Source organism: Artibeus jamaicensis, unplaced genomic scaffold (assembly GCF_021234435.1).
Source record: "Artibeus jamaicensis isolate MK-2021 breed Jamaican fruit bat unplaced genomic scaffold, CSHL_Jam_final contig_781, whole genome shotgun sequence".
Classification (NCBI taxonomy): domain Eukaryota; kingdom Metazoa; phylum Chordata; class Mammalia; order Chiroptera; family Phyllostomidae; genus Artibeus; species Artibeus jamaicensis.
In genome coordinates this window covers 7,905,951-7,918,668 of record NW_026521968.1, presented here as the reverse complement: position 1 = coordinate 7,918,668, position 12,718 = coordinate 7,905,951, and the positions used below count along the sequence as shown (strand labels likewise).

At 53.3% G+C, this 12,718-nt stretch overlaps 3 protein-coding genes across 3 annotated transcripts; all 3 read left to right on the top strand.

Annotated features, from left to right (window-relative positions):
• Positions 1–465: 465 nt before the first annotated feature.
• Positions 466–1,706, top strand: SPEM1 (spermatid maturation 1). Its single transcript, XM_037129238.2, has 3 exons — positions 466–609; positions 705–765; positions 961–1,706. The coding sequence occupies exons 1-3, from the start codon at positions 466–468 to the stop codon at positions 1,704–1,706; spliced, it is 951 nt and encodes a 316-aa protein (XP_036985133.2).
• Positions 1,707–4,093: 2,387 nt separating this feature from the next.
• SPEM2 (SPEM family member 2) lies at positions 4,094–5,858 on the top strand. Its single transcript, XM_037129197.2, has 3 exons — positions 4,094–4,231; positions 4,392–4,449; positions 4,582–5,858. Exons 1-3 carry the CDS (start codon positions 4,094–4,096, stop codon positions 5,856–5,858), a joined length of 1,473 nt encoding a protein of 490 aa, XP_036985092.2.
• A 760-nt stretch (positions 5,859–6,618) lies between these two features.
• SPEM3 (SPEM family member 3) lies at positions 6,619–10,511 on the top strand. Its single transcript, XM_053672654.1, has 4 exons — positions 6,619–6,756; positions 6,911–6,968; positions 7,087–7,559; positions 7,617–10,511. Exons 1-4 carry the CDS (start codon positions 6,619–6,621, stop codon positions 10,509–10,511), a joined length of 3,564 nt encoding a protein of 1,187 aa, XP_053528629.1.
• Positions 10,512–12,718: the final 2,207 nt, after the last annotated feature.

Below are 12,718 nucleotides of genomic sequence, written 5' to 3'. Positions count from 1 at the left end.
AAAATAAGCCTCGGGGATGCGACTGCTGGTGGGGGAGGTCCACACCCACACCCTTTTTGGTGACTGAGGTCTGAGAGAAGGGGGTGGGTGCTGAGTAAGGTTGCCATGGTAATGCGGCTATTTGGGGAGTTAAGATTAGGACCCGTGTCTGCAGAAGACTGAGCCAGGTGTAGAAAAGGTCCCAATGGGCCAACGGGCAGACACCGGGCGGGCCAGAGGGCCTGGCTAGTGGTCCAGGTAGCTGGCTACAGGACAGGCATGCAAGGTGAAGGGCTTGGCTTTTGCCAAGGTCTGGACTCAGGCTGGAAGGTTAATCCTGGGCTGAGGATTCCCTCTTGGCACATTGTGAGGGGGAGCCCCAACATCATTGTGACCCGCTTACCCCCGGAAACTGGGACAGGCAGTCTGTGTACTGTGGCACAGTGGGCTGGGGGCCTAGAGGCCCTGGTGGCCCTAGGGACCCCCATGGCCATGGCTGAGCAGCCATGGCCCAGGTGTGACTCATATCATAGCCCCAAAACCAACAGCTGCCAGGACCTGGGCAACTCCATCCTATTGCTGCTGGGCCTCATCATCTGCATTAACATTGGCATCAATCTGGTGACACTGGTCAGGGCAGGGCTGGGTGGGAGGGTGCTGGCAGGATGGCTAGGGGCAGGCCTGGTGGCCAGGGCTTGCCTGTGGTCACTGTGTCCTTCCCTCAGCTCTGGCGCAGACTTCGTGTCTTCTTACACCACATGTTCTGCCATATGGTTTGTGACAAAGGTAAGGGGCCTGGGGTTAGGGCAGAGGCAGGGCAGATATCCAGGTTTCTAGCCTTTGACCCTAAGCTGGCCCCTCCCCCTCCCACTCTACCCTCTCCAATTTCCATAGCTGTGTATCTTCTGACCTCCAACCCTGCCTCGCCGCCACTGTAGGAGTCAGTATCCCCCTCAGCCCTTACCTCTCCTCTGTCCACAGAAGCCTCTAAATTATCCTCGCATGGAAAGAAGACCTGGCCCCCGAAGCAGAGCTCCCCTGCAGTTCACCTTAAGTGCACCATGGACCCTTTGGAAATGACCCTGACACCCCCACCCACTCGCCACCTTTGCCATCGAGACTCACCAGCACGCTTTGCCCGCCACCCAACAGCCTGGGCACCTGACACTGATGAGGAGAAGCCCCCTCATCAGCATCCGGCAATCTGCTCCCACAACTGGGATCACCCCTCGGATTGGGAAGGCTTCCAATCCACCCAGGGACCCTGGGCTCCCTGGGCTCGGGACTCCGTGGAGCTGCCTCCCCAGACCATTCGTTTCCAGCAGACCATAGAGGGAAGGCCCCTCAAAAGAGAGATTCAGTCAGAACTGGACCTAGAGGCCTATGTGTACCCTGTGAATCCCCCACCCCCCAGCCCTCAGGTCCTGAGCCATAAGAACAGTGGAGGGGGGACAAAGGTCCAGGGGGAACAAGAGCAGTGCTCGCCTGACCCCCCAGCTCCACCAGCCATTAAGGGTCCAGCATTTGTCCCGGATGTCCCCCAGCGCCCCTCCTCAGCCCGCATAGTGTATGATGCCCGTGATGTGAGGCGGCGGCTTCGGGAGCTGAGCCGGGAGGTGGAGGCTCTGTCCCACTGTTACCCCATGGCCTCCAGATCCAGTGCTCCTGAGGGGGTGGGCGAGGACTGGCCATACCATCCCCTGACAGAGAGGCGACTGGGAGAATAATAAAGAAAAAGGGAAAAAAAGGAGGTGGTTTGTGGTGGAGTGGGGGGTGGGGCAGTGCTAGGGCCCACACAGCTCCCAGAAGCCCTGGTTGCTAAAGGAAACCTGGTAACAGCCTAGAGAGTCCTGAGGACCCTGATCAACCATCAACCTCTTGGCCTCATACTCTCCATCAACCCTGTCCTCAGACCTTCCCCAGGCTCTTCTTGACTCCAAAGTTCCCATCTGCTTCTATCCCGTTTTCTTTTTCTTTTTTTTTTTTTAAGATTTTATTTATCTTTAGAGGGGAAGGGAAGGAGAGAGGGAGAGAAATATCAGTGTATGGTTGCCTCTCGTGTGTCCCCTGCTGGGAACTGGCCTGCAACCCAGGCATGTGCCCTGACTGGGAATTGAACCTCGATCCTTTGGTTTGCAGGCCCTTTTTTTAAAGATATTTATTTATTTTTAGAGAGAGGGTAAAGGAAAGAGAAAGAGAGAGGGAAACATCAATGTGTGGCGCCTCTTGCACACCGCCTACTGGGGACCTGGCTCACAACCCATTCATGTGCCATGCATGACTGGGAATCAAACTGACAATCCTTTGGTTCTCAGGCCTGTACTCAATCCACTGAGCTATACAAGCCAGGGCTATTCAGTTTTCTTTAGTCCCCAGATAAGGCTCCCCACCAATCCCACCCCAGACATCCAGAGAGTCCTACAGTAAAAGGGAGACCTTCATTCCCGTGGCCCTCGGCCTTCAGAGGTCTGGTTCCTGCCAGAGCCCAGGTTTAGGCTGCAGCCACAGGAGAGCTGTAGCTGCTTCTCAAGTCCTGGTTTCTTCAGTGGAGGGACCACTGAGAGTGAAGAAGGTGGCCAAGCCCTCACAGTTCTCCGGTCAGAACCTCAGGCTCCTGTAAGTGCTTATACCCTCAAGCAGGTTTGGAGGACAAAATATTGGGGACAGTCTCAAGGGCTGCCTCATAATAACATTACAGCCTTCTGTGACCTCACTCTTCTGATTCATTCCTCCATGTCACAAGTGAGGAGACTGAAGCCAAGTGACTTACTCATGATCACACAGACATCAAGGATCAACTTCACGACCTCAGATGCTTCATCCCCCTGCTTCTGCAGGTAGATTCTCATTGCCACAGAGTCAGCTGGGTCCATCAGAGTCTCTCCTACCTTCCTTAGTTTGTCATGTGAACTCATCAGAATATTCCATCCACTGGAGAGCAGGGACACCCGGGCAGCTGGGATCACACACATGTACTCACATTTTCACACACAGTTTGAGAATAAGGAGTCACATGTGTGCACCCAAGCTGAAGGAACTGGACCTCATCTTGATGAGGTTATATCCAGATGGGTTCCTGGAATGTAAGCAGACAAACCTTTTTTTGAATCGCCCTGCTTTTCTATTCGTTTTCACTCAGCTAATGTCATTCATCGTTCGAAGCTGATTCCATTCAGTAGGTATGTATTGAGCACCTACTACATTTTTGGAGCCTTGATGGAAAATGCCCACTGGCTGTTTTCTGTTTCTGCTGAGTTATTGTACAAACATGACTTGTGGTCCCCAGGGCACTCTTTTCATAGACCCCAATAATGAACTTGGTTTAAATCAAAGACTCCTTTGTCATATCAACAATTACATCTATTTTGTGCTTTGTGATTTCATGTGGTTTTCTTCAGGTGGCAGCTAACAGTCTTTCAACTTGAAGGGGTTGCTCAGTGGAAGGGCAGTTGGCTAAGAAAAATCATGGTTGGGGGTGGTGCCAACCAGAGGCAGCAACCCCAACAAGGTAGAGTCAGTCTTGCCCTGAAGCAAAGGGGCTAATGGGCTCAGTGACCACTAACACCTAGGGCTGAAACCCCTAGCCAGGAAGGGGTGGAAATGGTGGTACTAGAAGTGTTACGACAGGGAAGTGGGCAGGACAGGTTGGGAATGCACAGTGAGGTGACTTCAGAGGGGACTCTTGCTGTCACCATCTAGTCCCAAGTAGGCATGGGTAGGCTACATAAACTGCTATAATCTCTCAAAAGAACAATGAAATAGAGGAAATGGTTTATGCATGACTCAACCCCTGTGAAGACTGTCTCACTACTGTAGCTACCATATTTTCAAATCAGGAGTCAGGTGTTGAGGTAAGCAAGCCCCCTAGGCGGCAGAGGGACAGGCTGAACTCCAGGATACCTGGGAACTGAGCCAGGGGCAAAAATGGCCAGATACAGAGCCAGCTGAGTGGATAAAAGAGCTGCTACCTCTGCATTGTGACTCCTGCCAATGCGCCTCATTATGACCTGGCTCCCTCAGCTGGCAGGGGTCTCCAGGTCCCGGCATGAGTGCAGTGTGGGTCGGGGCTGGTGGGGGGGGGGTGTGGCCCAGGTGGCCCTAGGACCCCCCCACCATGAAAACCCAGCTCTGGTATAACACCCTGGGGTACTGCAATCAATGCCAAGAAAGTCCCCAGGATGCTGAAGACTTCCTACTCCTACTGCTGGGCCTCATCATTCTTGTCAACATTGGGATCAACATGGCAACTGCGGTCAGTGGTGGCTGTGAGCCATCCCTATGGGTGAAGAGGGCTGAGGGTGGGAGCCAGCTTTGGCCTGTATCTCCAGCTGCAAGAATAATTTTGGCTGGGAGATGTATGAGGGTTGGGGGTGGAAAGCCTGGTCTTCACTCTCACCCCACCCCACCTCCAGATGTGGTATGGACTCCAGAATGCCTTAGACAAGATGATCATTTGGATTAATCAGAAAAGTAAGTATGGCAGTGGGAGGGGTAGGGAACAAATCTGCCCCCCTTCTACCACCACAGCCCTAGGAAGTCAGACCCTAGTGTGCCCAACTGACAATTACCCTGCCCTTATGGACTCTTGCCTCTCTCCCCCAGGTGAAATCTTTCAGGCTTGTGGAAGTTCCCCCAAAGACACCCCAGCCAAGGTCCAAGATGTCCACATTCACTGCACCCTGGACCCTGTAGAAGTGAAGATGACCCTGCCCACTTGCTACTCTTCCTCCTACCACAATTTCTGCAACCTCAGCGGCCAGCGCCCACACCATAATCACCACCGCCGCTCCCCCAGCAGCCACCGGCAGAATCCAAAGAACCACAGACAATTCCCCAACAATCGCTCAGTCTTCCATAGCCCACATCACAGCCACAAGATATCACAGCTGCGACCAATGCCCTCTTTTGATCAGAAGGACCTGGACTCCTTCCTGGAGGAGGAGGAGGATGACCTATCCTTTCCACATCCCAAGTGCCCCCAGCGGGGCTGGGGAGGGCTCTACCAGCAAAAGGCAATGCCCTCCAACCTGGGGCTGTGGGGCCGCCAGGGTGGGATCCTGGCCAGCTTGCCACCACCCTCCCTCTACCTGTCATCCGAGCTGCGCCGCATGCCCAAGCGCGTGGAGGCCAAGTCAGAGTTGAGGCTGCGGTCCTACAGGCCGCACTACTCACAGTCCTGCATCTGGGGCAATATGGAGGCTGAGCAGTGGACCTGGTCACCACCACCTCCCCACCGGCTGCCCCCTAACCCCACCTGGGTCCCTGTGGGGCACAGCCCTTACCCCTCCAAAGGCCGGCTACTGTATGACTCCTGGGATCAGCGGCGGCGTGGTCTGGAGAGCTCTGAGCCTCCATCTGCCCTGGTGCCCCGGAGCTCCCGACCTGAGGCTCGGGAGCACTGTGCCCCACAGTCCCACCGGCAGAGCCTCCCTGGCCATTCTTATAGCCAGCCCACCCGCAGTCCCCACCCATCCACAGGACACCTGACCTGCACCTCCCGGGATCCCCATGAGGTACGCCGCCGGGCGACTGAATGGGGTGAGGTGCTGCCCACTCAGCACCCTCTGACTACATCCACCTCCCTCACTGTGTTGGGCGAGGTCTCGTACCAACGGGCCCTGGCTCCCAGCTCAGCCCTGCTCCCCCATTCCTCCCAGCCCCTACCTGAAGTCCAGGGTACTGAGCCCACCCCACCTCCGCACATCTTCAGGCCACTCAGCAGGAGCCCGGGGGACAATGCGAACTACCATGTGTATGACAGCCTGGAGCTGAAGCGGCAGGTGCAGGAGAACAGAGCACGAGCCAACTCAGTGCCACCACCTTCCAGCTCAGCCTCAAGGCCCTCTTTGCACAGGAGCCGGATGGGAAAACTTCACTAACTAGTGGCAAATGTTGCAGGGACGGGCAGATCACTAAAAGAGGAATAAAGAACAACAGAGTCCAGGAAATACTGTGGTGGTCTGTGGCTGGGAAGCACCAAGCCTTCTGCCAGCCTGCACCCCTGTCCTTGGCTTTGTGAAATGAGAAACCAGTGTGCCCTTAGCATGAGGTTCTCCTTGGTTTAGTGGCCATGGTCCTGCCTGCAGGCTCCTCCTGATCTTGCACAAAGCACTAAGTAGATCTTGCAGCTGCAGACTCCAAACCATTGGTCTCTGCTGGTCTCTGAGCCCATGCTCTGTATAAGGCTCTCCCTGTTCCCAAAGGAGGCTCAGAGGATCAACCCCACATAATAAGCTGAGGTTAAATTCCAGACCTGGGGATCTCACATCTGGGTAGATCCAGGCCTGCAGCCTAGCAAAGGACAGGAAGAAGGCCAAGACTTTGGATTCCAGCTAGGCTTTCCCCAGGGGAATGGGATGTGTGTTTGAATTAATGAGTCAGAAGGCAGTGAGGAAAAAACTAAGGGTGAGATGGGAGGTGTGTTGGCTTCTGGGTCCAGTTTGACTGTCCCGGGTCAGGTTACTTGAACCCGGTTACCAGAGAATGCCACCCTGGACCTTCCTTTTCCTCCCCCTTTCTCATTGTGACCCCTGACCTCTGTCCCATTATGACCCAGTTCTCCCCCTCCCCCACCAGAAGTTTGGCTTCTAGTGAGTATGTGGGGGCCAGGGGGCCCAGGTAGTCCTGGGACCCCTAGACATGGGTGAACGAGCCCACCATGGAGCCCCAAGGTGCTCCAGCACCAATCCCAGGAAGTGCCAGGACCTAGGAGACTCAATTCTTCTGATCCTGGGCAGCTTCATCTTGCTCAACGTGGGGATCAATGTGGTGACTCTGGTCAGGACAGGGTCTGGACAGCAGGGTTGGGAGAGCCCTAGGGTCTGAAGTGGGAGGGGGTGAGGGGAGAGAGGGTTGTTGGGATGTGGCCAGGCTAGGGTTGGACTTCAGGGCTCACCCTACTTCTGGACCCTCCCCTTCCCTGCTTCCTCAGCTCTGGAGGCATCTGAAGAGTTCCTTGAGGATTCTTTTCCATCATTTTTTCCCCAAAGGTGAGTGGTCCTCAGTGTGGGCTCAAGGGAAGTGGCCCTATTTCCTTTCTCCTATCTCTGGCCCCATTTTCAGTCCTTCAGGGACCCAGGCCTTGTCTTACCCTACCTTTCCCAGCAGACAAGCAACCCAGCTGTATAGGCAGCCATCCCACGTGCATGCGCTGCTCCATGGATCCCAAGAACCTATGCTCAGAAGTCTCTTCCCACTGCCATCATCACCCAAGCTTCCTGCTCAGACACCCTAACCACCTTGACTCCTGGATACCAGATATGAATGATGAGAAGGCTTCTAGGTGCTGCTGGACATCGCCTCAGTATGGACACACCAGGGCTCCCATGGAGACTCCCTGGGGACTGGGGAAGGAGGGAATGATAGGAGCTGGGGAGGCTCCTCAGGTCACAGCCTCAAAGGCCCAAGCCACCTTTATCTCAAGGCAAGAGACATCTCCCCAGCTCCCCAAGATGAATAAGCTGGATATGGTTCCAGTCCACTTGGCCCAAGAGAATACCAACAAGACCCCAGACTATGACCCAGCTCAAGCCCCAGCCCAGGCCCGGACCCACTCCCCAGCCCACCCCCCTGAGCACACCCCCACCCAGGCCCGGACCCACTCCCCAGCCTGCCCCCCTGAGCACACCCCTTCCCAGGCCCGGACCCACTCCCCAGCCTGCCCTCCTGAGCACACCTGCACCCAGGCCCAGGTCCACTCCATAGCCCGCCCCCCTGAGCACACCCCCACCCAGGCCCAGACCCACTCCCCAGCCCGCCCCCCTGAGCACACCCCCACCCAGGCCCGGACCCACTCCCCAGCCCGCCCCCCTGAGCACACCCCCACCCAGGCCCGGACCCACTCCCCAGCCCGCCCTCCTGAGCACACCTCCACCCAGGCCCAGGTCCACTCCATAGCCCACCCCCCTGAACACACCCCCACCCAGGTCCACATCCCTGAGCACATCTCTGCCCACACCCTAGCCCAGGCCCCAGGCCAGGCCCCAGCCCAGGCCCCCATGCATGCTTTAGTCTGCTCCCTGAGCCACACTCTTGAGCACATAAAAGCTCATACCCCAGCCAGTGACGTGGTCCATACTCATCTAACCTATACCTGTGCCCACCCCTTGGTCCCTCCCCGAACCTCTGCCCCAGATCCTCCTCTAAGTTCTGCCCCTGCTACTACTCCTGCCCCAGCCCCTACACCAGCCCCTGTCCCAATATCTGACTCAATCCCTGCCCCAGTATTGGTTACGGCCCCAACTACCACTCCAGTTCCTTCTATGCCTACCGCAACCCCTACCCACAGCCTAACTCCTATTCCCTCTACCCTAAATGCCTTCAGCCAAGGCCTGTCCACTGACCGTGTGGTCTGTGATACCCTCAGGGTAAAGCAGAACTTATCCCATGTGTGCTGCACCCAAAATGCTGGGTGTTCCAAAAAGAACTTGGGTACCCTCTCCAGGTCCCAAGATGGTCAGGGCCTGGTAAGCTCTGGTCCAGCAGAGCAAACATCAAAGCAACTCAGTGGGGACACTGCCAAGTCCTCCACAGGATCCACACTGGGTTACTTGGAGTTGGGGAATATGGAATGGAAGATCTCAAATGATGCCAAAGACAAGTTCTTACAGCCCAAGACTGTCCCCTACTGCAGCTTCCATCCTTGCAGTTGTGAGAGGAGAAACACAGACTCCCAGCCTCCAGTCTACCCCAAACTCCTTGTCTACTCCAAAGATGCTTCACCTTCTCAACTTTGCCTTCATTCTACAACCAGTACCCAGAACTCACCGTGCATTGCCCCTGTGCCATGTACTCTCTCTCTGCCTCTTGTTTCTCCCAGATCCTTTGTTCATCAACCTACCAATCACCAGGTGAAGCTCTCCAATTCAATACAAACCTCCACCTTTCCCCCAATCTCTAAGTCTCCTCAGTCCATACCCTGTCCCCAGTTTCCCACCCCTCCCCAGTTCTCCACCATTTCCCAACCCACAGTCCAATCTCAATCTCCTGAACTTCATGACAGTCCTGGCCTCACCCAAGATTCTGGCCTCCAGAGGACCTCCGGCTTTCTAAAAGACTCTGGAGTTGCCAAGAACCCAGGCCTTAATCAAGATCCAGGCCTACACAGGTTCCCAGGCCTTTCCCAGCACCCGCACCTCTGCAAGAAACTGGGTCATTCCCAAGACTCTGGCCTTCACAAGAATCCAATTACTCAAGATCCTGGCCCCCAAAAGAGCCCAGGTCCTCCTCAAGATGTAGGTATCTCTACGAGCCCATGTCTCACCCAACCCTCTGGCCTCCATAGGAACACACCACTTCCCAAAGCTTCTGACATTCAGAGGAGTTCAGGCTTTGTGCAAGATTCTGGAGTTTACAAGAATCCAAAACAAAACCAAGAGACTGCACGCTATAAAAGTCAAGATCTCTCCCAAACAACTGGCCTCCATAAGGGCCCAGGACCTTGTCAAGATTCTGAAGGTTGCAAGAGTACAGGTAATACTCAAGATCCAGGAGTCTCTAGGAGTCTAGGCTTCACCCAAGATTCTGGCCCAAATAAGAGCCCATGCCTTGCTGAAGACTCTGAAGTCAACAAAAGCTCAGGACTTTCCCAGGAATCTGGTCTCCACAAAAGCCTACCCCTTGTCCAAACCTCTGGGCTCCCTAAAGACTCAGTCCTCAACCAAAATTCAGAAAACTATAGGACTCTAGACCTGACTCAATATTCTGACCTCTGGGTGAATTCAGGCCTTACCCAGGTCAATGAAGTAAAAAAGAGATGTGGCCTTACACAAGATGTTGGAATTTACAGGAGCCCAAAACATACCCAAGACCCTAATTTCCACAAATATCCAGGAATTAATCAAGATCCTGGCCAACATAAGGGCCCAGCTATTACCCAAGACTCTGGCCTCCCTACGACTCAAGGCCTTACCAAGGAATCAAGCCTCCACAAGGATTCATGCCTTACTCCAAATCCTGACCTCCACAAGAACCCAGGCCTTGCTTTATGTACTAACTCTATCCAAGTTGTGGGCCCATCTCAGACCCCAAAGTCCACACTGTCCCCGATGAAGTCATCTGTATCTGACAAGGCTCCTTGGAAGAATGCAGAGCAGCATCTTCCATGTTCTGACCCACTCAGTCAGAACTCCTGCCCTTCCAAGGCTCGGGTTACCTACAATGACCTGCAAACCTTCACAGAGGTACCTGTACTAATTGAGCTGCAGCCATCCTCCCAGCAAGCAGGCAGCCAGGACTGGGTTTACTGCCCTGTGGATACAGTTCCTCCAGCCTGCCAGAACTATCGTCAGATGTCTATACCTTCCAAAGTCAACTGGAAGACCCACTGTCCTAGGCCATATACTCAGGTAGGGCATGTGGTCTTTGATGCCCGCCAGAGACAGTTTGGAGTGGGCAGAGACAGGTGTGAAGCTCTATCTTCCAGGCGCCTTCAACAAGAGGCATCTAGCAACTCAGTAGAGACCACCAAGTGGGGATATCAGTGTGTAATGAGGCCCTCAGAAAAAGTGGGGACAAAGGTGCACCAGAAATAAAGAGATGACAAAAGTGTTCTGTAATTGTTTGAAGATATTCACCCCAGCCCCACTCTTGACACTGGCTACTCTCAGGGTCTGATGAGGACAAACTGTTCTTGCCCCCGCTTCTCCTCCATAGCTATAGAGCTAAACCCATTATCCCCAAGGCCCTAGGGCTGCATTTTCCAACAGAGTAGACACTAACTACCCATGGTTATTAGGTGTAAATTAATTAAAATTAAATAAAATAATTCTGTTCCTCTGTCTCAGCTACTTTTTAAGTGCTCAATGCTATGGGTGGCTAGTGGCTACTATATTGAACAGCACAGATTTAGAACATTTTTCATCTTTAAAGAAAATCCTACTGGACAGCAATGCTTTAGAGTTTAGAAGAACTTTCTTTTCCCTTGTCACCTATCCCCAGCATCTTCAAAACTCCCACAAAGCCCAGAGAACTCAGTTCTTTTTAGGGTGGCTCAGACGCCTCCCTCTGCAGAGGAGGTAAGATGTCGGGAGGCCAGATGCCTGATTACCCCAGCCCGTGAGAAGGAGCCCAGCCTTCAGTTTTCCTGATCTGGTTTCTTGGGTCACAACCAGATATATAGAAACCTGCCTTTCCAGTACTGAGTTCTGTTTGGGGGCTCGGAGTTGCTGAGGAAGAAGAGCTCTCTTTGTCAGCATCCAGGAACTCCTGAGATCTGGGTTCCCTTAATTGAGCTCTGGATTTTGAGAGTCCCTTCCCATGCAAGACTAATTTTTCTAGGTGTCTCTGCTTAATTCTCTTGCCCATGGACTTAGCTCACTCCAGAGAGAGTCCCCAGGGAAGCGGGAATGTAAGTCCTGGTTCAGCAATGGATTGGTCTGATTTGTAAGCCTGTCCCTAGTTTCATATCTTTTGTCCCATTATTCTGGCTCCTTGTGTCATCCAGCACTTAAACTGTGTCCCTGATAGCATTAGCTACTGAAAATAATTTCTTCCCCATAATTTCCCTTTGCCTTGCCCTGGCCTAGCTGGGAGTTTCCTCTGGATTTGATTTTCAGTCCTGGTAACTCTTCTGTGTATACACATGTGGAATTCCAAAGTGTTTTCCCCACCACCATTCATGTGTGTCGAGGTGGGTATCACTAATATGTCCCTTCCCTGAATCAGATGTCCATTGCTGGCTCACCACCTGTGTGTTCTTGTCTAACACTACTACCATGGATTCCAAGGGGAAATCGCCCACCTGGGGAGCCCCTTTCTAACACTCCTGCAGCTCAGCTCTGACGTTGGACGAGTTGTACAAGACTTCCTAGGCTGCAGTCTTATGTTCAAAGTGAAGTTATAATTGTACGGAAAAACCCTTCTAGATCTAAATGGCCAGGGCTCCTCACATGGGATGTAGAAGCCCCCTTTCATCCCCAGGCCCTAGGGTGTGTCCTCCATTATTGTTTGCTATTCAGATCCATCCTATTACTGATACAGAGAGATCTGATCAGATCACTGGGGAGAAGCAGGGGGAGTTTGCTCGGGCAATGGTAAGCAGTCTAGCATGGGATTGGCTGAGGAGCTGAGTTCCTCCAGAGTGCATGGAAATAAAATGAGGCCTGGCTCTCTGGTTCTGGGGCTCTCTCCAGCTCTCTCTTCTTCCTGAGAATGCTTGGACGATTGTGCTGCAGTTGCCTGCATTTCCCAATGGACAGTATTTTAGATGGGAAGGAACTCCCTGTGCAGCCTAGGATTGCGCTGACCTGGCAGAGGGTGGCAGGTTTATTCTTCTTTGGGTGTTCTATGGGGATGAGCTGTGAAACAGAAGCCTGCTATTCTTCCAAAATGTGTAGCTTCTGTATCTTATGTTGTTTTAGTCTGTGAACTAACCCTATAGAATAAAACTAAAAACTAATGGGAACTGCTAGAACTCAGGTGTCAGAGTTTAGCCTTAATTGACAGACCTGAGCGACTAATTCATGTGGAAAGCTGTTATTACAAAATTGTGAAGCTTTTGAATAAAGACTCCTTTCCTTTATCACCAAAACTTTGCCACCTAGAGGGTGGCAGCAGACAGCAGGACCCAATTACTGTCGGATAACATTACCCCTCTGCTCCAACTTCAGGAATGTTTGTGTGGGGCTGACCTGGGCTTGGCAAGAAACAGAACAGTTTATCTCCATAGAAACCACAACTTCAAGCAGGTACTTCAGAGGGACAGGAAAGGATGTGGGGGCATAGCCTCAACGCCCTGGTA

Coding starts and splice junctions, on each gene's coding strand:
- SPEM1 (XM_037129238.2), top strand. CDS start 466: ATGGCCATGGCTGAGCAGCCATGGCCCAGGTGTGACTCATATCATAGC. Junction 610..704: donor GCATCAATCTGGTGACACTG/GTCAGGGCAGGG, acceptor TCCTTCCCTCAG/CTCTGGCGCAGACTTCGTGT. Junction 766..960: donor CCATATGGTTTGTGACAAAG/GTAAGGGGCCTG, acceptor CTCTGTCCACAG/AAGCCTCTAAATTATCCTCG.
- SPEM3 (XM_053672654.1), top strand. CDS start 6,619: ATGGGTGAACGAGCCCACCATGGAGCCCCAAGGTGCTCCAGCACCAAT. Junction 6,757..6,910: donor GGATCAATGTGGTGACTCTG/GTCAGGACAGGG, acceptor CTGCTTCCTCAG/CTCTGGAGGCATCTGAAGAG. Junction 7,560..7,616: donor CCCACCCCCCTGAGCACACC/CCCACCCAGGCC, acceptor ACCCCTTCCCAG/GCCCGGACCCACTCCCCAGC.
- SPEM2 (XM_037129197.2), top strand. CDS start 4,094: ATGAAAACCCAGCTCTGGTATAACACCCTGGGGTACTGCAATCAATGC. Junction 4,232..4,391: donor GGATCAACATGGCAACTGCG/GTCAGTGGTGGC, acceptor CCCCACCTCCAG/ATGTGGTATGGACTCCAGAA. Junction 4,450..4,581: donor CATTTGGATTAATCAGAAAA/GTAAGTATGGCA, acceptor TCTCTCCCCCAG/GTGAAATCTTTCAGGCTTGT.